General features: G+C 38.7%; 1 protein-coding gene and 1 long non-coding RNA gene across 3 annotated transcripts; both read right to left on the reverse strand.

Moving 5' to 3' along the window:
* Positions 1 to 5884: 5884 nt before the first annotated feature.
* Positions 5885 to 8081, reverse strand: LOC121983383. Its single transcript, XR_006112472.1, has 3 exons — positions 8037 to 8081; positions 7770 to 7958; positions 5885 to 6153 (listed from the first exon to the last, which is right to left on the reverse strand). It is a non-coding gene; the product is annotated as an uncharacterized LOC121983383 (long non-coding RNA).
* Positions 8082 to 9352: 1271 nt separating this feature from the next.
* Positions 9353 to 12601, reverse strand: LOC121982414 (UPF0114 protein in repA1-repA2 intergenic region-like). Of its 2 annotated transcripts, none has more exons than XM_042535458.1 (5): positions 12130 to 12601; positions 11969 to 12046; positions 10560 to 10641; positions 9900 to 10012; positions 9353 to 9804 (listed from the first exon to the last, which is right to left on the reverse strand). In XM_042535458.1, the coding sequence occupies exons 1-5, from the start codon at positions 12373 to 12375 to the stop codon at positions 9589 to 9591; spliced, it is 735 nt and encodes a 244-aa protein (XP_042391392.1). In that variant the 5' UTR covers positions 12376 to 12601; the 3' UTR covers positions 9353 to 9588. The 2 variants fall into 2 exon arrangements, with proteins under 2 accessions (XP_042391392.1, XP_042391391.1); XM_042535457.1 differs by having other exon boundaries at positions 9900 to 10027; positions 12130 to 12600.
* Positions 12602 to 25133: the final 12532 nt, after the last annotated feature.

Below are 25133 nucleotides of genomic sequence, written 5' to 3' on the forward strand. Positions count from 1 at the left end.
CTCTTCTCTTTTTAACCAACATGCAGAATATATGAATAATATGTAAAAATAAAATTTAGTCAATTTTTAATAATATTTCAATACATTTGAAGAAGTCAAAATCAATAATGGATAGCATATTTGAACTTCTTGCAATATCAGAAATCCACTGTGTTCCTGTCGGGAAGCTGAGAAGACGAACCTGCCGGAATGTCGTGTCCAGAATGTTGACCGCCTCTCCATGACCCGGATGGTGATCTGTCAGCTATGTTTACCAAGTTGTCAGATGTCCTCCGGTCGGCAGTACCTGTATCCAGCGACCGGGTCGCCCCGGTTTCTGGTACCTCGGTGCTCGAGGTGAATCCCACAAATATATAAGCAGTCGAATACTAATAACAGAATAGTTAAATAAATGCAGGAAAGGTACGGTAACGTACCCTGGCCCGGGGGGCGCCCTCAGAGGGATCGGTGAGCTGGTCGCGGTACTGATCGAGACGTCGTGCGGCAACATGGGATCTGATGCAGCAGGGGTCCGAAGAGACGACTCGTAGGTCGTCGCGCGGTACGCAGGCCGTATAATATCAATAGCTCAGCGGCTCGATGGCCAGAACACCACACCCAAAGCACAATACAAACCATAGAGACCAAGGGTCGACCTGTGGTGGTCACTGGAGGTGGCGCCGGAGGTGGGAGTCGGCAGAGGCGACGGCCGCTGGAGTGGGCAGCAGCGGCTGGAAGCGGTGCCAAAGATGGCGGCGACCGGCACTAAGGGAGAAGGACCGGCGAAGGGTGCTGCCGGTGGAGGGTGCTGCTGGTACACCGAGTGAGGAGGGAGGTCGCCTGTGATGTTCAACGGTAGGGCAACGGCACAAGGTCGTTGGCGCGCGTGAGCTAGGCGAGCGAGCCGTCGGAGAAAGCTTAAGAGTCTAGGCGCGAGGAAATAGTCGGCGACGTGGCGTTCGTCACAGAGGAAGAGGAGCAGCGTCTGGCCGGCACGTGTGAGGAAAAGAGGACTATAATCCTTGGATCTAGCCGGCGTCGGAGAAGGGGGCAGCAGATGCGTCCTCGAGGAAGTCGACGCCGGTGGCAGCGCACGCAGAAGGAGAAGCCCCCGGAGGAGCCTGCCGGCGAGAGCCGGCAGCGACAGTAGGCGCGTAGGAGACCCCCTGTGCCCCCTTGGCGGCGGCCCAAATCCTCCTACGTCCAAGGTGAACAGTGCATCCTTTAAATCAAAGCCCTACTAAAGCCTAAATGTCCAAAATGCCCTCTTCACCGCATCACAAGCCTCCCCTTCAAGTCTAGTCGAAGGAGGCGCAAGTCCGACTGACTGGACAGTTCATCGCAAAGGGCTGAACCGCTCTTGATACCAAAAATTAAATCGCTGAACCCCTTGCACAATGTCACGCGAGCGGTCGCTATAATAACGATATCACATGCGATAGCAACGGTGCCGAGCGGATCAAGTAGATAACCGACTCGATGTCAAGTGAACGACAAAACATCAAACGAGCGGCAAAACAATAGACAAGCGACGAGTGCAAGGATAGTGGATCGAGCGACACGCTGGACAACGAGTAGACCGAGCGGACGAGCGATGCCTAGCACGCGACAACGAAGATGCCGAACGGGCGATCGGGATGATGTCGATCGGGTGGATAGATGTCGGGCGGACGATGCCGAGCGTGCGACCTAGCTCAAGCGTGTGGCCGGACGGACGGTCCAATGATACCGGTTTGATGACTGCGAGAGTGCTGACCGAGTAACTCACCGAATGTCGAACGGGCGATCATAAAATGTCGACCTGGCAATCGAGTAGTACTGAGTGGGCTGATGCCGAGCGGACGCATCACCCATGAGCTGATCGGAAGTGTAGCCCGGGAAACGAAGACACTCGGAAGCTAAAGTCTTTATCCGAGCGGGAAGACAGCCGTGAGATATCCTGGTCTGGAACCAGTGGACACCCTTGTCTGTGATCATTAAAGCTGGCTAGACCCTGAATGGGAGAGATAAGATCCGATAAGCTGGTCTGAGACTCGACCCCGAATGGGGGAGATAGATAATCGTGACTAGCTGGTCCGTGACCAATGAAGGCCGCTCAACCCCGAACGGGGGAGATATAATATTTGATAAGCCGGTCTGAGACCAGTAATAATTGCTCAACCCCGAACGGGGGAGACAAAATATCTGATACGCTCGACCCCGAACGGGGGAGATAGATGCTCGCGACGACTGCTCGATCCAGAACGGGGGAGATAGAATATCCGAAACTGGTCCGAGACCAGTGAAGACCGCTCGACCCCGAACGGGGGAAATAGATGTCACTCGACCCCGAACGAGGGAGATAAAATATCCGAAGCTGGTCCGAGACCAGTGAAAATCGCTCGACCCCGAACGGGGGAGATAGATGTCACTCGACCCCGAACGGGGGAGATAGAATATCCGAAGCTGGTCCGAGACCAGTGAAGACCGCTCGACCCTGAACGGGGGAGATAGAATATCCGAAGCTGGTCCGAGACCAGTGAAGACCGCTCGTCCCCGAACGGGGGAGATAGATGTCACTCGCCCCCGAACGGGGGAGACAGATGTCACTCGCCCCCGAACGGGGGAGATAGAATATCCGAAGCTGGTCCGAGACGAGTGAAGACCGCTCGACCCCGAACGGGGGAGATAGATGTCACTCGACCCCGAACGGGGGAGATAGAATATCCGAAGCTGGTCCGAGACCAGTGAAGACCGCTCGACCCCGAACGGGGGAGATAGAATATCCGAAGCTTGTCCGAGACCAGTGAAGACCGCTCGACCCCGAACGGGGGAGATAGATGTCACTCGCCCCCGAACGGGGGAGATAGAATATCCGAAGTTAGTCTGAGACCAGTGAAGACCGCTCGACCCCGAACGGGGGAGATAGATGTCACTCGACCCCGAACGGGGGAGATAGAATATCCGAAGCTGGTCCGTGAAGTGGTCTTCAAGTCGGGGTTTTTATAGTGATCGGTTCGACTCTAGAGTTTAACGTCGCCGCTCGACGGTCTTCAAGCCGGGGTTTTTATAGTCGCCAATTCGACTCTAGAGTTTAATGTCGCCGCTTGACGGTCTTCAAGCCGGGGTTTTTATAGTCACCGGTTCGACTCTAGAGTTTAACGTCGCCGCTCGACGGTCTTCAAGCCGGGGTTTTTATAGTCGCCGGTTCGACTCTAGAGTTTAACGTCGCCGCTCGACGGTCTTCAAGAATGAGCTTGCAACTCGGATAATATACGCCCGGCCGACCGGCACGGGGTCTTCGACATCGAGCCGATGACTCGGATAATATACGCCCGGCCGACCGGCACGGGGTCTTCGACATCGAGCCGGTGGCTCAGATAATATACGCCCGGCCGATCGGTGTGGGGTCTTCGACATCGAGCCGGTGGCTCGGATAAAGTACGCCCGGCCGATCGGCACGGGGTCTTCGACATCGAGCCGGGGGCTCTGATAAAGTACGCCCGGTCGATTGGCACGGGGTCTTCGGCATCGAGCCCGTGGCTCAGATATGCGGGAAACCCGGCCGACCGACACGGGAGTCCTTGCTCTAGAAACTATGATAAATTCTATGACCGGAAGAGAATGTAACTGAAAAACTGACCTACTGACCAGCAGAGGATCTGACTCAATTTCTCGACTCCCGAATACCCGTGGAGTGAGGAAGATACGATATACTCGTCGAAGCTCATCCAGGCCATGAGGATGGCGTAACTTTCCGGGTCGTCCGTCTTCACGTTCCAGACCAGGTGCGTTCCCACAGACGGCGTCAATTTGTTCCTATCGGGAAGCTGAGAAGACAAACCTGCCGGAATATCGTGTCCAGAATGTTGACCGCCTCTCCATGACCCGGATGGTGATCTGTCAGCTATGTTTACCAAGTCGTCAGATGTCCTCCGGTCGGCAGTACTTGTATCCAGCGACCGGGTCGCCCCGGTTTCTGGTACCTCGGTGCTCGAGGTGAATCCCACAAATATATAAGCAGTCGAATACTAATAACAGAATAGTTAAATAAATGCAGGAAATGTACGGTAACGTACCCTGGCCCGGGGGGGGGGGGTGCCCTCAGAGGGATCGGTGAGCTAGTCGCGGTACTGATCGAGACGTCGTGCGGCAACATGGGATCTGATGCAGCAGGGGTCCGAAGAGACGACTCGTAGGTCGTCGCGCGGCACGCAGGCCGTATAATATCAATAGCTCAGCGGCTCGATGGCCAGAACACCACACCCAAAGCACAATACAAACCATAGAGACCAAGGGTCGACCTGTGGTGGTCATTGGAGGTGGCGCCGGAGGTGGGAGTCGGCGGAGGCGACGGCCGTTGGAGTGGGCAGCAGCGGTTGGAAGCGGTGCCAAAGATGGCGGTGACCGGCACTAAGGGAGAAGGACCGGCGAAGGGTGCTGCCGGTGGAGGGTGTTGCTGGTACAGAGCACCGGGTGAGGAGGGAGGTCGCCTATGATGTTCGACGGTAGGGCAGCGGCACAAGGTCGTTGGCGCGCGTGAGCTAGGCGAGCGAGCCGTCGGAGAAAGCTTAAGAGTCTAGGCGCGAGGAAACAGCCGGCGACGTGGCGTACAGAGGAGGAAGAGGAGCAGCGTCTGGCCGGCGCGTGTGAGGAAAAGAGGACTATAATCCTCGGATCTAGCCGGCGTCGGAGAAGGGGGCAGCAGATGCGTCCTCGAGGAAGTCGACGCCGGTGGCAGGGCGCGCAGAAGGAGAAACCCCCGGAGGAGCCTGCCGGCGAGAGCCGGCAGCGACGGTAGGCGCGTAGGAGACCCCCTGTGCCCCCTTGGCGGCGGCCCAAACCTCCTACGTCCAAGGTGAACAGTGCATCCTTTAAATCAAAACCCTACTAAAGCCTAAATGTCCAAAATGCCCTCTTCACCGCATCACACTGGAACTGAAATGAATGTAATCGGAGCTCTCTAGGTCCATCAGTGAGTTTCGGTCAAAACTCACTGATAGACCTAAAGAGCTCCAATTGCACTCATTTCAGTTCCTATGGATTTCTAAGGTTGCAAGGAGTTCAAATATGATGTCCATTATTTATTTCGGCTTTTCATAGATATTAACATGTAAAGTGAAAAAATCATCAAAAAATGTCCATATTGGGCCTGATATGAAATCATATCAGAATTTCATATCAGGCCCACATTGGATTTGATATGATTAAATCATATCAAGCCCAACATGGACCTTTTTGATGATTCTTTGATTTTATATATTAACATCTATGAAAAGCCAAAATAAATAATGGACATCATATTTGAACTCCTTGCAACATCAGAAATCCATATGAACTGAAATGAGTGCAATCGGAGCTCTTTAGGTCCATCAGTAAGTTTATTTTGGCTTTTCATAGATGTTAATATATAAAATTAAATAATCTTCAAAAAATCTACATTAAGCCTGATATGGGGCCTGATATGATTCCATATCAGACCCAACATGGGTCTTTTTGACGATTCTTTGATTTTATATATTAACATCTATGAAAAAACGAAATAAATAATGAACACCATATTTGAATTCCTTGAACATCAGAAATCCATAGGAACTGAAATGGGTGTAATCAGAGCTCTCTAGGTCTATCAGTGGATTTCGGTCAAACTCACTGATGGAACTAGAGAACTTTGATTGTACCCATTTCAGTTCCTATGATTTTCTAAGATTACAAGGAGTTCAAATATGATGTCCATTATTTATTTCGGCTTTTCAAGTTAGAAATTAATAGTCCATGGATAGTCATTGTGACATGCACGGATGTTTGATGTAATAGATATTGACGTCAATTCTCAGTGGATACGAAAATATGCTAATTCATATAATTTCATATCTATCTACAAACACAGATGCCCTTTTAACATATTGTTTAGATATGCTTGATCAGGTTGAATCCAGCAAAGTTTTCATCTACACATCTTTATCTATTACAATAACTAGAAACAAACATCTTTAATGAAGACAATTTGTGGTGGCTTGGTGGTTTCATGTACTCATCCACACATAAAAGATAGAGCACATTCATATTCAATGAGAAAAATCTCAGATTGGAAACCAGCAACAGATACTTGTTGGTCCCAGTTGGGTAAATAAACATGGATTCTCACCAACAAGAATGGAGTGGCACTTGAGTAGGATAACTCCAAAGATGCACCTATTGAAGTTAATTGTCATGAGTTCTTATTCAGGAGCCAGTATCACCTTTTTTTTTTTAAGAAAAAAAAGGGGGAAAGGAGACAGAAGTATTACCTGAAAATTATATTCTCTCTCTTTTTTAATGCAATAAATAAAAAAAAGTATATATTCACAGAATGAAATAGAAAGAATAGCTACTCATGGAATTGAACATGATCTTAGGTTTGTTTCCTGAGAATGTTATAAGATAACCACTTGGCTTGATCGGAGCAACCAGTCGACAGAGACTCATCTGGGCTAACTAACCTTTGAAGAGTAGAACAGAGTGAAAGAAAGTAGTCTTTGAAGAATGAAACGATAGGGAATATCTATTCCTAATGATTAGGGAAAAGCAGTTCTATGGGAATTGATACTCAGAATTCAATTTTACAACCCAACATGAAATATTTATTCCATTAGAATATAAAATTGGTATTCTGAATTCATTTACAATCAAATACAGAAACACTCGTTTCATTAGCATTTATAAGGAATAAAGCTCAATGACATAAAACGATTCGTTGTTAGGGTAGAATGGTATGAAACTATGAATTAGTTTCAGCATGAAGAGAAAGAAAATGATTAACGTTGTTGCATGAAGATAAAATATTGATAACTACTTTGTTCACATAAAAAGAAGCATGGAAAGAGTGAACAAAGTGTCTGGAGTAGACAAAAAAAAATGGAAACTGAAAGGAAAAAAAAACACAGAAGGAAACAAGTCATAAGACAAAAGATTACGACAACGCTTAGTCGCAAACATCAGACTTCATTTTATTCACCACAAACAGGATCCTTGAAGCCATCCAAACATTGGAAACTACTCAAAGCACTGCAACAAATACTGACGAAGGCAAGTTTCATGCAACATTTTCAACTGGAGCAGTAGGATTCAAACACCAGAGTTGGTTTCGCCGGGAGGGTTACCATGGCCAATGCTAGGGCTGTGGCCTGGATTAGTGGGTGGAATGTATTCCAACAAATGTCTACCATGGACCTCCTTGAGGAACTTCCGAGGGCAGGGATCCTTCAAAGTAGTTGAACTGTGGCCGGAGAATAGTAGAGGTGCATGAGCTTCTAAGGTTTTTGCTTTAGCCAAATGACACACTTGCATAAGGAGAATGGCAATGGCAAGTTTTGCTACTGCAGAAGCTTGATTGGGAGAAAGAGCCATGGACTAAGGTTAAATTTTAATAAGACAGACTCTGGGTGTTGTATAGGATTAAGGAATGTGAATGGTATGAAGCTATGGTTGTGAGTTGCCTTCTTTATATAATGAAAGAAAAAACACTTTGGTAAGGCATGCATGGTCCAGTTGCAAGGTTTGAGGACCCTCTGTCCTAAGGGAGAGACCTTCTCTTGACCATTCGTATCGATGTACTGAATAAAAGCAAGACACTTTGCACTTAGGATACTCCTAATTTTAGTAATCCTAGTAACCTAGTTGATCATCTGAAGTGGACTCAGTAGAAGAAAGTAAACATATATAAGAGAATATTGTCATAGATTAGACAGCACTACGACAACAAAATCAAAGGCTATTAGGTTTTATTCACAGATGGCAGCCAAACCACACCCTTAAAGGAAAGGACATACCATCTAGCGGAAGCCATTTGGATTGGAGGGGAAGAACCAATTTCGCCGAGTTTGAGAATAGATCACCTGAGATGAGCATTGGTGAAGCATCTCCCTTTTTCTGATAAAGATCATGGAGCTTGCTTGCTGAAGAAAATCTGGAAATTGAGATTCCCAGATGAAGTAGGTGCTGCAGTACTGAAACTTATGCTGGTGTTGACTAAGAAACTATTTCATTAGAGTAACAGACTATGGAAACCAGAAGGATAAAAAAAGTTTGCAGAGTACCAGAAGGATAGATAGGTGCAGGCTGTCTTTGAAAAGTCGGTTTTCATGTTTAAGCTGAAGGATTTGAAGAATATATGGAGACTAGTACCTTAAGATGCTTTAGTAAAGTAATCACAGAGCAATGCAAGTGTCCGATAAGTAAAAATTTAATTAAATCGAATAAATCGGTCGAATTTAAAAATTATATTCGACTATTTCAGAATTTCAATTTTTTGAAAAAAATAACTTATTCGGTTAATTTGATTTAGATTTGATTTTAAAAATTTTTATTCGATTAAAGTGAATATATCAAATAAAAAATAACTGGTAAAAAAATTAGTTATGTTGAATTCAGTTTAAATACTATTATAATTTATGATGAATTTTTAATCCTAATTAAAAAAAATCAGTTAATTTGATTTTTTTTGACTAAATTAATTAATATTTTATTAGTTCGATTTATTTATATCTTTTTAAATTTGATGTATTCGACTAGTTTAAAAAATAATTTATTTAATTTTAATTAATTCGGTTCGATTCGATTCGATTCGATTGTAATAGAATACTTAGTCTTAGTCCTCTCTATAATTTGCTTCTAGTTGATGAACAAATTTTTAGGTAATACTTCTAACTTTATAAGCAATGTTTACTTCTTTTAGGGTTGTTGATGTTCTCCTGAAAATGATGTTAGTGCTAAAATATACACAAACAGGGATCATAAGATTGTAATACTCATCAAAATTTGTTTAAAGAGTTTCAACTGGTCCAAGAAAAACATAAGTTGTGCCCTCAGTCTTATACATATATATATTCCAAGAAAGGACTGCCTACTTTAATATCTACAATAATTTATCTATGATCTTTAAGAACCACTAACAAAGACATTATTTCCTTTATTCTTCCTCCATATTTGAAAAAATAAACTACCCTTCCTTTGTTAGTATATCAGAGGGTCCCACTCCTTTGATGTGTCTCTTGTGATTCTGTGTTGCTCACAATTAACCACACATAAGGTGCAGCAGTACTAAAGCATTCCGTACGAACTATTAAAAACAACAAAGATTAAAAGGGCACCTCATTTTTTTTAAAAAAAAAAATTATTATAAAGTCGCCCCATCATATTTTGCATCCTGCTACATCAGCCCGAGAAAGCTATTTTTGGGATAATAAATATGATAAAGCGCCCTTTTAATTATGTTTAAAAAATGGGATACTTTTTTTGATAATAATGAAAATAAAGGGTGTCCTTTTAATTTTTTTCCCCATTAAAAAATATACATGCTTAGGAACTGATACAAGTGCAAAGTCTTTAGAGCTCACATCTAGCTAGGTAGATGGAAAATTTAAAGGTATAAACCACTAAATGCTATATTCTTGGAAACCAACCCAAAATTTACAGAGGAAGATAACACAACACGATGCACTTACTAACGTGTCTTAACTAAATGTGCTTAATAACCAATATGTACGTGAGAGTCATGTCTGTGAGTAATCAAGTATCTGCTAGAGAAATGTTAGTTAGTCTTGCAGCAGAAGATAGTGGGATACATTTCAAATTGTTATCTCAGTCATGCTAACTTCGTTTGGTAGATTGAAGCTTGGAAAGAAGATAAAGGCAGCCTGAAGACAGTAGAATAGATGCTGCGAAGTATAACAAATCTGTTGGAGTAGATATTGTCACCTTCTTGCTCTTTTCAAACATTCCAACCAATAGCACCATCACAATGACATGGCCCAGCTTAGTTTTCAATTCGTTAACAGACTGAATCTCCAACCATCTTGGACGCTCCTAAACAAGTAAAAGGTGTTTTGAGAAACTAGTGTAATGATACTAGATTGTGTTTCAAATAGAAAATCCATCATCACTGAGGTAATGGAACAAACCATAAGTTTAAATAAGCCAAGAAGGTTTGATCCATGGGATGACATCTTTGCTATGTCAAGATTACTGATGAAGAGCTCATACAGACCCATTCCAAAGACAAGCATCACGGTCCCTACAAGATAAACATCTAGAAAATGAAAACAACTGAAGTTAGTGACAGACTTAGGCATTTAGTTATCGACAAGGACATTTTAAGAGTTTCATTTCAGGATGAACATCTCCATCTGACCACCAAGAAATACCCTCTTTAACTACATATAGTATTTTAATGATAATATTCAATGGTCTAGAGAATTTTAAGAACGTAACTGCATCATGTGATTAGTATTGTGGAATCACATAACCTCCTAATCATTGTGAGAGGGATAAAGAGGCCGTTGAACTAGGGAGAATAAGAACAAACTTTTGTGTATGATTTATACTGCTATTTTTTTTTTCTTTCAAAAGATCATGCCATAGTGTAATAACTATAAAACATTAATACTTCCCCATCATGGAGAGATAAGTCAATGGAAGTAAAGGAACTATAAATTTTAAAGAACATCTATCACCAGTGTAAGGTCTGGGCATTCTTATTTAATTGTTTACTAGTTGATAATGGGTGAAGAAATACACTCCTATTTCAAAATGTATACCATTGTCAATATATATGGACTTACCAATGGCTTCAACCAACATCAGAATCACCTTCCCACCACTCACAAAATATTCTCTGAAAGAATCGATCACATACGTGCAACCCTGCAGAGCACTTGGAATGTCAAGAATGGTGATTGTCCATGTATTGAAATTACTCCTAATTAAGGAGAATAACAAAACAAACCTACTGAAAATTATGATGCTTATAAATACAGTTGCAGAATGGCAAAAAACAAATTCAGTTACAACAACTTTGATAAATTCAATAGTTGTATAATGCCAAAAGTTCATAGTTTTGACCTTTCGGGTAGATGAAATTTGATCATATAATGCCAAAAGTTCTTAGTCTACATAGATCATCTTTTGCTTTTTAACCACGAGGTGTCCCCACACCATATTGGATGTGAGACAAATCCCATTCATGGCAAAAGCAATAAGGTTAATACTCTCCCAATAATCGAGCCCAAAGCAATAGTTGGTAACTGCATAGATCATTTTGGAGACAGAATAATAAGCAAGTACTATTTTCCATAGTTCATAGTTATAGCATATTAAACCCAAAACAATAGGTAAGCTACTTCAGCTAAAATTATATTTCTTAGTTGTCACAATGAAAGCAACTCAATTCATCACTTCTTGAATCAATTAAAGCAAGTTTCAGAACTCCTGATTTTTTTTTCTCACTTGAAACAAAAGTGATCCACAAAACTTCTTATATAAAGAAAGAAAATAAGAGTTGCTGAAGCAGAAGCATGAGCCACAGCAGAGAGCTTTAAATCTTCCAGTCCTATTTTGGATAAAAAAATAGAACAGATATTGAGGAACTGTCATGAATCATATTAAGCGAATTGGACACAGTGTCAAAGATGAAATTCTTTATAAAGGGATACATTTGAAGAAAAAAAAATCTCCTGATATGCTAATTGTCAAGGTCTAGTGGAATTCTCAATCTATGATCCAAGTTTAGTCGTGGCATAAAAGATGCAAGATTTAAGATTATGGTATGCTATTTTCACTTTGGAACCATAATAGATTAATGCATTTATAATCCACTTCATTTCCACACATCTTCATCCATGGGAGGTTAACATGTTATCACCAACATTCAGTAATGTAGGGCTACTTTTATAACTTGGAGAGTTGCCTCACAAGCGAATTCCATCAGCCATACCATATATCATTTATTATCATGGATGGTCAATCAATCAATATATAACTCAAATTCTGTTTATATTCCTTCTAATATGAAATAAAAACTTTTAATGTGTGTAACAAGTGCATCCAATATCAAAGTTGCTGATATGTCCTTGTCCTGCACAAGCAATCAATGCCACGAAATGGAATATGTAGCCATGGATCATTGGCCTATGACTCCGCGTTCTGCCTGCACATTGCTAATCAAAGAAGATGTCTAACTGTCTGATCATACCTTGATAAAACAAATTACGGAACCCATCAGAGAACCAGCCACAGCAAGGAACGCAAAGAACCGGCACTTGTAGATTACCTGCAAAGAGTAACCGCGTGACAGCTGACGAACAAAATCCCTTTTTTTCCCCAAACCCGTCGTAACGAAGAAAGGTGCTTCACCTTTTCGATCTTCTCCTCCACGTCGTCGATCCCTCCCCGCGAAGCCAGCAGTGGCGTCCTACGCAGGCTAGGTCGGGCCTCGGGAACGGGAGCAATGTCAGAACACGAGACCGAGGTGACCTCGGCGTCGGAGCTCGCCTTCACGGGCGCGAAGGAAGCGATTCGCACGATCCTGTGTCCGATCTCTGAACTGGTTAGGGTTCCGTAAATCTCCGGCCGGGGAAGGGCAAGGCGGAGGGACTTCATCGGTGGAGGAAGGCGGGCGCCGGGCAAGAAGCGAAGCTCGATCTGCGCACCCGGAAGGAAGGCTCCAGTGTTACATTGAAGCTGGACGGAGCGAGGATTGGATACATACGATGACGACGTCGCTGCCGCCGCGGAAGGACGCCCGCCACATCTTCGGTTCGTGGTCTCGCCGGCAAAACGACATGGCGCACGCCTCCCTGCAAGTCCAAATCAACGGTTTAAACGGACCGCCCGTTATAATGGGCAAGACATGGAAAACCCGTTATAACTGTTTTCGTAGCGGAGCTATGTCGTCAACGACACAATGACTCTTGTTCTATTTTCAAGTTCACCCGATATTTATTCCATTATTTCAAATAGCTCCTTGGCGTGACAAAAAAAAAAAGCCAAGTTGAATGGAGGGTGACTTGACCTACAGACTCGAGTAAGTCTGACCTGCCCCGGGTTATGGTGCAACGATAGGATATTTAAGTTATCATCCAGATATTTATGATTCGAGTTTCAGTTATAATAATTTGTAGAATTTTTTTTTCCAAATGAGATACGTAATTAAAAGATGTTGGAGCTCCTGGACTGCCCATTATGAGTATTTTCCGATTTATCCTGATGATCGATGAAAAATTTGCATAGAATTAAATCGATTATCCAGATTCAATATTATTCAACCAACGTGATTAATCATTTTTTCCGAGTAAATGTGACACATACTTTATCGAGCACAATCTAATAATGGGTCGTGCAATATATGCTGCCCCTAATCTGCATATTAAAAATATAAATGATAAAAATAAAAAATAATTGTATTTGTTTTTTTTCTTTTACCTTCTTTTAGATTTTTCTTTATATTTTTTTATTATTTGATTAAAAAAGCATTAGTAAGGCTAAACACAGGCGAACCAAACTAGCCTGAGTTGGATATCAAAAACTCATTATAACTCGCGGTGCGATACATGTTAGACCTAACTTGACATAATTTAGAAAGTTTGATTAATTATATATATATGAATTTGGTATCCTGTACACTCGTTCGGTATATATTCTTGGACGATCTTGTTGAATCGGGACGTCCAGATATATAACGATTGTAAGGAATTTACTCCAAACGGATGTACAGAATAAAATATATATATAACCCGTATTTTAAAAAATTAAAATTTTAAATTAACACTTTCACCCTGCAATATATAATAATCATTTTCGCTATTCAATAATTTAAATTTAAAATTATTGAAAAAATATAAAAAAATATATTTTTTTCATTAAAAACATTCTTATCTACATTTAATTGAAACTACATTATAAAATATTTTTAATTGAAGATGATCATTGGCATGGTCATAAATCTAGAGAAATGTCATATAATTTATTGTAACTCTCTCATCATCATAGAAAATTATATTATTATTTTTGATAAAACTATAAGTATTACGTTAATATATATATAAACGTTGGATATGTATTAATTACTAATGTTATTTATGTGTAGGTATCGTTTTTTAAAGAGCTAAACTAGTCATATTATCATATATGACATCATGTTCCGAGAGAGACTTTAAATCGATTAAAGTAAATGACCTCATACAAAGCAAATAGTTAGAATTTGTTTATGTTTCATCTATCTTTACCATAAAATAGACTCTTATAAGTTTAATATTGTTTTCTTGTAGGTTAGATTGTGCTTTTCTTTTATGATGCATTATGTAGAGAGTTTGATGTTTCAAAGATCAATGGACCTTATAGAAGTTAAAATAAGAGCTAATAGATTTAGACTTGGACATAAAATAATGACGGACAAAAACTTTAAATTGTAAATTATATATTCGTAATTAATATGTTGTTCTTGTAATGATATACTATTTGTTTAATATATATTATATGTTGTATCAAATTTTAGTTGAACGGTTGTAAAATTTTTAACTACATTTCTGTGTTTCAGAGTTTGATGTTTTAGAATTTGAATTACATATAAGGTACATGTTGGGCTTGATATTATCCCATATCAGGCCCACAATCAGGCTAAAAATTTTCGTAATGTTCTAGCATCTCTAAAGAGCTTTAAATAATGGGTACCCTAAGGATTTTAATGAACAACACACCCTGTCGAATTTTAATTTACAAAAATAACAAACATCATTTAAATTATCTCATATCCAGTGTTGGACCTAGCATATTTGAATTTCTAAACTAATTCATAATCCGTAGCAAGATTTTAATTTATAGAACAGAGATATGGTTTCAAGTTTAGATATTGGGATCAAAAACTTGGTAGTGATCGGTTGAACAAAACGACTAAGGTCCCACCTATCATGTCCACGTTGGGTTTGATATGATATCATATCATGCCCAAAGTGGACTTGATATGGGATAATATCAGGCCCAACGTGGACTTAATATGATACCATATCGGGTTTACGTTGTACCTGATAGTATCCCATATCAGACCCACAATCAGGGTAAAATTTTTCATAACATTCGATCACCTCTAGAGAGCTTTAAATAAGTAATCGATATCACTGTTGAAGTCCTTATAAGACTAGAAACTCACAAGACTTAAAATGGGTGCAATCGGAGATGTTTATGTTCATCGGTGGATTTTGATCAAAATCCATTGATGGTCATATGGTACTTGGATTTCTTTAAATTCATATTCCCTAGGAAGGTTTGAGAGAGGAGAAGCTAGATATGGTGTTCAAAACTTAGTTCTAACAACTGCAAATGAAGTTCTTACTCCATGCCAGTTGGCACAAAACATGTGAACCTTATGGATTTCCATTCAATGAACAATACACACTGTCAAATTTTATTTCTAAAAATAACAACCACCAATTTATTTTTAAGTCAAAACTTAGTTAGAGATTAAAGTTAAATTACAATACTATTAGAAATTTTCAATCACATGCTGTAGACTTCAAACCCACTGTTGGACCTAACCTATTTGAATTTCTAAACTAATTCACAACTCGTAGCAAGTTTTTAGTTTATAGAACGGAGATATGGTCTCAAATTTTAGATATCGGGATCAAAAACTTGGTAGTAATCGAATGAACAAAGTGGCCAAGGTCCATACCTATTAAGCCAACATTGGGCTCGAACCCACTCTAGGCACTCGGAGATGCCACTTCAGCCAATGGACGAATTCGACCAATAGGCTATAAATAGAGTCATGATCCTCTTTACTCATGTACAACACATTCTTGTACTTCATTCATAATTTTGTTTTAATTATTCATGCTTTCACTTTTATAAGAGGCTTCTTCGCTTTCATTGAAGTAAAATTTTAGTGAGCTCTCATTGCTTTTGATCAACCTCCCTAGTTGTAAACCAAGTAAAATCTCTAGTCTCTACTTCCTTGTTTATGTTTTTATTTATTAACTAGCATGTGTTGTCTTTGCTAAGAAGAAAGCAAAAGATCATTCTTATTCTAATGTACAGGGCAATCCCCCCCCCCCCCCCCCCCCCCCTTTTTTCCTTGTTGACTTACCTGAGGCCTACATGGACTTCCCCACCAAGTGTCCAGTCAACCGTTGACTAACTTGGTTTTTCCCTTGCCTAGTTCCCAACTAGGACTTCTCTTGTGCTAAGTGTTTTAATTAGGTCTCTTCTAACCCACCTTGGACTTAACCTGGGAACCAACTAGGTTCGCCTAGTCCCACTAGGACTTCACTAGTGCCAAATGTTTAGCTCCCAGCTAACCCACCTTGTACTTAACCTAGTTCCCAACTAGGTTTGCCTAGTCCCACTAAAATTTCCATTTGCCTAACCTCCTATTAGGATTTTTTTTTTGCCAACATGAAGTCATCCTTGACCCACTTAAATTTGTAAGTACCCTAGATTAATTTTGATGTGGTCAACCAAGTCAAGTTATGTTCTGTTATGTTTAATCCTTGTGTCTAAGTGTACAAGAACTTAAGAGTACAAGAAGTTAAGTAGAAGACGCAGTGGATGAGAATGATAGCATTGGAAGGGAATTGACGGGCTCAATACATCCAAGGGACAAGAAACTGTGAAAGAGTACACTGGTAGGGCACCTCAAGGAGGCATGGAAGCACCTCCATAGAAGGTGCCTCCAGCATGCTAGAGGCACCCTTACGCCTCTAGATTCGACAAATGACTGTTACAGTGGCCGTTGTACTGTCGTTGGAGTTTGGATAGATGTTTATCCATTTGGATCGGAGGTGCCTTGGACCTCCTTGGAGGCATCTCCCACCAACGATAACTAATCCCAGGAGGTTATAAAAAACCTCCTAGAGCTAGGACTTAATCAACAACTATTGTATTTAATTCCTAGTATTATTCTGAGCTTTCACATGGGGCACCTCCATCAGGAGGCACTAGGGTGCCTCTGACCCTTATGGAGGTGCCTCCAAGAGGACCTTTCAACCCTCTCTTTTGCTCTCCATGGGTGATGCTCTGATTGTTCGAAATTAAGCTCACTCAAATCCAATTCTAACTTTCTTCTCGAGCATGCTTCCTTTCATTCTTCTCATCCCTCGGATATGCCGCGCACGCCTTTCTTATCTACCGGTATACTCTTCCGCAGTTTCTCGTCCCTTAGATGCACCGAGTCTGTTGACTCTCGTCCTATGCCATCCTTCGTGTCCGCTGTCTTCCATTTGACTTTTTGCACTCCTAAGTTCTTGCACATTTAGACACAAGGATTAAGCACAACATGACCTAACTTGACTTGGTTGACCACATCAAAATTAACCCAAGCTACTTACAATCTTCCCCCTTTTGTGATATGCATCAACCCAAGTTTGATTTTTCTCAACGTTCAAAATGTAACGTTCTTGATCCGAAAAAATTAGTTTTCCAAAATAATTTAAAATTTAATATTACACTTTTTATCAAAAATTCTAAAAAAATAGATAATTTTTCAAAAAAAATCTCAAAAAATTTAATCTAACAGAAAATAAATTTCATTATTATAGAAAATATTTGAATAGAACTACATAAGCTGTAATCAAGTAATTTATGCTTTCTTACTTGTTCTTTTTAAAGTTGTTATTTTTTTAAATGTTAACTGTTTATGCTTAATTAATTATCTATCCTTGCCAAGTTCCTATCAAGAGATTTTGGCTAACTCTTATCGCAGGCTATTCACCCCCTCTAGTCGGCCTACCAAGTCTAACAGAACTTTCCTTTGCTTAACTACAGTTATGTCTTCCATTGTCTAGCCTCGCTAAGACTTTCACATCAAGTATCCGGTCCTCCTTGACCTACTTGGATTTTTCTCTTACCAACCTTTATGTTAGATTTCTCCTTACCCAACCCTTGAGTTAGGACTTTACCTTGCCTAACATCTAGTTAGAACTTTACAGTCAAGTGTTCCATCAACTTTAACCTACTTGACTTTTCATTTACACATATTGTCCAAACATCGAAACTTAAGCTCGAACCTGGTTAACCCTGATCCAAAGAAGATTGCACCAACAACCAACCACTATTACGCCCCCTCCCCCATCACATATCCGTTACTAATTACATCTCATGCTACTAGGATGGTAAACGAGTCAAAATTTATGCTATTCAAATTTACTTTATAAAGTAACCGAGCTAAGTAAAATCGAACTTAAAATAAATCAAGCGATTGAAATGATTATTTAAGTTTGATTTAATTTTTTTTTATAAATATGAACTCTAAATTCAAACTTATTTGATTATTTAAAATTTTATAAGTTTAAACTTATTTGATTAGTTATTGAGTTTGATAATATAAACTTGTTTATTCATTTTAGTTTATTTGATGAATATGATTACATTTTGTACTATTCCAATCAAAATTACTCTAAATAACTTTAATATTAATTAAAATAATTTTAATGTCAATTAAAATTTATATAAATCTAGTATTTCTTAAAACGATTCCATCTGAATTGACTTTTTTTTAGTTAAAATTGTTTTGAGTTAGGCAAAATTATTTATAATACATTTTTGATTAAAAATATTTTATATTGTAGTTTTAATTACAATTATTGTAGATAAAAATATTTTAGTGAAAAAGATTATTATTATTATTTATTTTATTATTTTCAATAAATTTTTAATTTAAAGTATTGAATAGAACAAACTGAGAAAAATTAGTAGGACTAAGCCAAATACATTAACCTGAGCAAGAGTGTGTGATTCAATAAGAGTGTCTGATTCTGTAGGTCATTTGCCTCACTCTTGGTTAAGTCTTTAAGGACATTTCTTGATCACTCTTCATTAGGATCTCATTCTAATTTGATGTATTATTACTTTTGACTTGATGAACACATGCGCCGAGAAGAATTAAGGTGTTAAGAATGCTGTGATATTGATTATGAAAAGCTTGTGTGTAGATGAGTTGAAACTGAGCAATACTTTCTCACATGGAAAACAATTCAGTGATAGGTCTTAAAGTTTGAGAAGTAAGTTGGACAAAGTGACATAGAGATTTCATTTGTGAAAAGCTTTGGTACCTATCCTTGGTTTTCCTTTATATTAATTGAACAAGTAAATGATGAAGACATCTCTTAGGAAAACATTAAATATGTGTCTTATGAATATGTAGACATTCACATTTTTTTTAATCATCATCTAAGTTTTTGAGCTTTCTATGAATAAATCTAGAACACAGTGTATGCACTATTGTTCGCTAGATGTTTTATCACTGCACCATAGATTGTATTTCAAAAAAGATAACCAAATTCCCTGCAAGAGTGAAAGTTCAAAGGAAAACGGTTCCTTCAAACAAGTAAACAGGTTTTTTTAAGTTGGAGTAATCAGATTTAATTGTCAGTTTTTAGCATTTTATTTTAGTATTATTCTTATTAGTTTAATATATGATATAAAAAATTAAATTAAATTTTTATGAGAAAGAGTCCGTTACCAAGTTCAATTTATGTGTATTCATAATTATATTATACATGCAACGTATAGACTAATTAAGATAAAGAATCTTCCTCCTAATTTATTTATCGAATAAGCATAAAATCAATTATTATTTTATAAGTATATCTAAAATATTCATTCTACAAGTTCTGATTTACTTATTTTATAGTATTGTCAATCCTAAGATATAAAATATTAATTCGAGAAAATTACTAATAAACTTGTATTTATAAAAGCTTCTCCGATAGTGTTGTAAATTCGGTGATATGAAACATTAATTAAAAAAATACTAATAAATTATAAATTTATTTTCAGTGTGACAAAAAGGATATTCATGTAATTTAAGTTTGAGTTTTATCAAAATCAGATTCTTAATAAAATAAAATAGTACGATTAAAATTCTTTGTCCATTGAAACTCGTGGATTTAAACTCGACCTTTTTTAAAAACATGTTTAGAAATCAAAATTCATCAAACGATTAACATGGAAAGTATTTCACTCGACAAAATCTAATTTATTAGGGTTGAAATGCACCGTATCGTGATAAAATTCAATAACTTAATCTAATAGTAAAAGTCCGCATTTGGATGTTCATGAGAAAATGTACGTATTTCTAAAAGGATTAGAGATTTATAGACAATTATAATTATTTTTAATAGTCACTTGACCATTTATTTATCTAAAGATTGAAAATTAGAGCATATGGAGGCGACAAAAAAGGCTAAAGTGATAAAAGCAAAATAAATAATAATAATAATAATAATAATAATAATAATAGTTAAAGTTAAGCCAAATTAAACATATTCGGAAATTAAACCAAATAATTTCTTTTTTGGATGGGTCAAATGCAAGAAGCTAATGGGTTTATTGGAGCGAATCACCTTTACCCTATTGAAGCTTGGCGATGTCAAAAGCCAGTAACGAATTACAATCTCATTCTCCTCTTCAAGTGTTTTCAGAATTGCAATTTTATTCTGCGCTTCCTCTCCTCCTCGTCGAGTTTTGCAATCTCATCCGGCAAGACTTGTTGCCTTTTTCTTCTCCTCTTCAATTTCTTTCCGAATTTCTGCAATTTCTTTCCGAATTTCTGCAATTTTTTTCTGATATTCTTCTGCAATTGCTTTCCAATTTTCTGTAGTTGCTTTGCAATCTTCTGTAGTTGCTTTGCAATCTTCTGAAATTGCTTTCAAATTTTCTGTAATTCGTTTCATAATTTGTGTACATTCTTTAATGCAAGCTGAGACGTCGTCTGCTGACGGCGGGATGGACACTACCATAGCGTAAATTGAGGGGTTGAGGAGAGAGATTTTAGGGTTTGTTAGCGGAGTATTTATAGGTAAAATTTTCTAAATTAATATGGGCTGGCCCATGTAACTAACAGAAACTTCTGCATCATCGTAGGGCTTAGAAGAGACGAGTGAATGGATAAGTATATCCTAATAGTATATCCGTTTCTCATATTCAAATCAATTTGATCAAAATTATTTAAGAAAATTAGATATCTCATATAAAATTATTTTTTATATATTCATCTAGTTCTTTTAATTTTAAAAAATATTATTAAATATTAATTAAACTTAATATTTAAAAAAATTATTTTTTAAATATGAATATATTTAAAAAATCATGACCCCAGCATATGGAGTGAAATTAAATTTAAAGGGTGAAAATGATAGTATTTCATATGATTTACACGTCAAAATTTTGAATTTATAAAAAATTAAAATGTCAAAGGTGGCCATTATCAATTTTTCACCACTATAACTTATAAATCATTTTTTTTTAAACTCAGAATTCTAACTTTGCACAAATTCATTTTTGCGGTGTCTTACTTTACACTTTTTAAATGGAAGGAAATTAAAATATCTATTTTTATTTTAAAAAATAAACATTTTTTTTATGTTATTCTTTAACATACAAATCACCGTGCATGATTAAAATCCTAAACTATATAAAATCCAAGTGTTAAACTGAATTGTAATTTATCTATTTATTTATCCTCATAAACCAATTTGTTGATTAATTTACAATTTAATTTTTTTCAGAGAATTAATTAAAAAGGGTTGCGAGTTGATTAAATCCCCCTTATAATTTATTTAAATAATTAATTAGGCATAATTATAAATTAAGGCTAGTATTGAGGGATAATCAACAATGAAATGTAATTAAGATTACATTATAATATTAATTATTTTATTTGATTCAATTTTAAAGATGTAATATAATATGTATTACAAAAGATAATAATATTTTGTAATCGACTAACACGTAATCTAGATTACATTTCAAACTCAAAATTTAACTAAAATTTAAATATCAAATATAACATAAGCTCATATCAGCTCCCACTCTTAAACATAGCATAAGCTCACACTTTTTTGCTTTGGGCGCTCTCATCTTCTTGAAGGCAATCTACGTAGCTCCAATCGAGGCGTACCTCTAGCATCACTACCATCCGACTATTAGTTTTGTACGTAGCTTCGTTGCTTATTTAGTGTTTATTTCTATAATGGTTTCACTTAGGGTTGTGTTAGTGTTATGGGCATGATCGAATTAGAGCACGCCCATTCTTACAAAATCTAAGAGTTTTTTTTTTCTATTTATGATTGCTAATTTATGATTGCTAAGTTCGGAATGACAATAAAAGGAGCGTCGACAAGTGGAGGTGCTGCTCAACCCAGTTATCCAAGTTATGTCAACAAAGGAAGAATTAAAAGAATTAATTGGAAAATTACTTTTTGCCATTTCAGAAAATTTATTTATTCTGTTCAACCGACCGCAAAATAAGAACATATGATTCGAGGCACACCCTTTTCATGGATCCTCGACCTCCCTATTAGTTCTTTTGTAAGAGCTTAGGTCCAAAATATGTTTAATAATTGGGATCAAGAGGAATACAGCTTCATCTTCTACGGGAAAAAAAAAAAAAGAAATTTACAAAGGTAGATGTTGCACTGATTCTAGGCCTACCCGACAATAGAGAGATAGTTCGTCTCGATTTAAATGAGGCCTCTAACCTACTATATATGGAGCTTTTCCAAGAGTCTGATTTTTCTAGTAAACATTTTGAGAAACTCATAAGTCAAGATCAAATGACAAGTTGTACTTGTTGGGACTGCTAGGCCGGCTAGAAGGGGGGGGGGGGTTGAATAGCCCTACACAAAATAAAACAAATACCCTTCTCGGACTTTTAAAGTAACACTTGCATATCATAAAACAAAGAAATAAACTAAGGGCTAGACTCACAACTTTTACTTGGTTATAACTGGGAAGGTTGTTAATCCAAGGAAGTTAATGCACTAACGATATTCTTCAGGCGGAGAAGCCTCTTACAGCAGTGAAAACTCAGAAAAAGAGAAGTTAAACTAACAATGAAGAGTGCACAAGTGTTGTATTACAAATTGCTTGTTCATTTAAAGCTTCTGGACCAAGGATGTATTTATAGCCTTGGTCGGTGCGTCTGAAAGGGTCCCAGGCGCCTGAAGTGGGATAAAAAGTTATCCCCGACACAACAGTCAAAATCCACGTCATTGTGGATAAAAATAGGGTTCCGAGCTCCCAGAGTCCGAGCGCTTGGAATGTTCCAGACACCTTAGTCCAGGCACCCCGGGCGAAAAAAGTCAATGCGCTCGAGTGGAAAAAGTCAACAACATTGACTATTTCCGCCCGGGTCTTTTGCTCTGGTTCTGTTTGTCTCGATCCGGGTCTTTCGCTTCGGTTCCACTTGCTTGGGTGATTTAGGCCATCCGGAATAGGGCTCACCCGAACCCAATTTTTGGCCTTCTCGAGTAGGCTTACGCTTCGACTTCTCGTCCCTTGAAATCGTTGCGTGCTTCCTTCTCGTCCGCTAGTGTACTCATCCGCAGCTCTTCGTCCCTCGGACGCACCGAGCTCGTCGGGTCTCTCCCATGCAGTGAAAAATTTTAAGTTATACACTAGGCCTTCTCTCAAATAACTTGGAATAAAAAGTTTATTTCAATACTTAGCTTCCAGGCAGTGGCGAGGCACTAGGCCTTCTTGGTTATTGGAGCAACAACCACTTTCTAGACAAAGCCTTATAAAGAAATTAAACATTTAATTTTCTAGCTGAAAGCGCTAAGTCTAACTTTAAGTTAGACACGACTTTGGAACCCAATATAGGTTCCAGCCAACTGGATTAATTAAGAACTTTTTAGGGAGATATTTATTTGAAATTTTCCTAATTTTTCCTTTATAATATTTAAAATACCAGTTCAGGTTATATTTTCAAACATCTTTATTATATGTATGATTTGTCAAGTTATCTACTTGTATTTTCAAATTATCATTTTCTAATTTCACTTTGTCAAATTCTTTTAATAGGCAAGATTTAGCTAGAATTAATTTTAAATTTTTAATCTTTTTTTTTTTTTAATTTGCAGCAATCTTTAGTTAATAATTTAACAAACTTAAATAATTTATCAGGAGGAAGAGATCATACATGCCTTACCTTGTCGATCTCGTTATCCATGGCTCCTCCTGAACTGTTGCTTTCTTCCGACGTAGCTCCCCCTTCATCAATGCTTTCGATGCTCATTTCGAATGAGCTTGAATCGTAGTCCTCGTCTTGAAGACTTGCCATTAATGCAAGTCTGGAGAAGGCCTTGACTTCCGATTCGGATGACATATCATCTCACGTCGCATTTAGCGTCTTGAACTTGTTCATTTGGACAGACTTCTTTCCTTTGTCCTTGTCCTTGTCCTTAGCTTAGGGCAGTTATCTTTGACGTGTCATTCTTTGTTGCAGTGATAGCATCTGATCATCCTTTTCTTTCTATCCTGTGGATGGTTAATTTTTTCTTGATTTAGGACAGACTTATGGCGGAAGGACGCTCAGTAGATGAAACTTTGCTTTGTCGTTTGTCACATAGTCGGCCTACTCCTTTTTTGTCCATTAGTATTTTTCTTTGCCTTCCGACGCTATAAAATTGAACTCCATTATTAACAGTAAATTAAAATTATTTTTGAAAAATACCTGCATTCTCTTTTTCCATCTAACGAATTCCCCCTCGAACTTCGGTGGATATATGCTCGGTCCGGCCATTGATTCAGTGCTTCGTTCGGCGGTTAGTCCTCCTGAAGCGTCCTGGCTTTGATACCACTTATTGGGACCGTTAGGCCGGCTAGAAGGGGGGTTGAATAGCCTTGCACAAAATACAACAAATACCTTTTTCGACTTTTAAAGTAACACTTACATATAATAAAACAAAGAAATAAACTAAGGGACGAGGTTCACAGCTTTTACTAAGTTACAACCGGAGAGATTGTTAATCTAAGGAAGTTAATGTACTAACAATCTCCTTCAGGCGGAGAAGCCTCTTACAGCAGTGAAAGCTAAGAAAAAGAGAGGCTAAACTAACAATGAAGAGTGCACAAGTGTTGTATTACAAATTGCTTATTTATTTAAAGCTTCTGGATCAAGCTGTATTTATAACCTTGGTCGGGGCGCCTGGAAGGGTTCCAGGCACCTAGAGTGGGATAAAAAGTTATCCCCGATGCAACGGTCAAAATCCACGTAATTGTGGATAAAACCAGGGTTTCGGGCTCCCGGAGTTTAGGTGCCCGGAATGTTCCGAGTGCCCCGGTGGGAAAAGTCAACAATGTTGACTTTTTCTGCTCGGGTCTTTTGCTCCGGTTCTGTTCGCCTCGATCCAGGTCATCCACTCTGGGTCCGCTTGCTTGGGTGATTTAGGCCATCCGAAATAGGGCTCACTCGAACCCAACTTCCGACCTTCTCGAGCAGGCTTCCACTCCGGCTTCTTGTCCCTCGGAATCATCGCGTGCTTCCTTCTCGTCCGCCAGTGTACTCATCTACAGTTCTTCATCCCTCGGACGCACCGAGCCCGTCGACTCTCTCCTGTGCCGACCTTCTCGCTAGTTGCGTC

This window comes from Zingiber officinale, chromosome 5A (genome assembly GCF_018446385.1).
Source record: "Zingiber officinale cultivar Zhangliang chromosome 5A, Zo_v1.1, whole genome shotgun sequence".
NCBI lineage: Eukaryota > Viridiplantae > Streptophyta > Magnoliopsida > Zingiberales > Zingiberaceae > Zingiber > Zingiber officinale.

Coding starts and splice junctions, on each gene's coding strand:
- LOC121982414 (XM_042535457.1), bottom strand. CDS start 12,375: ATGAAGTCCCTCCGCCTTGCCCTTCCCCGGCCGGAGATTTACGGAACC. Junction 10,028..10,559: donor GATGTTGGTTGAAGCCATTG/GTAAGTCCATAT, acceptor TTCATTTTCTAG/ATGTTTATCTTGTAGGGACC. Junction 9,805..9,899: donor TTGGCTTATTTAAACTTATG/GTTTGTTCCATT, acceptor TTACTTGTTTAG/GAGCGTCCAAGATGGTTGGA.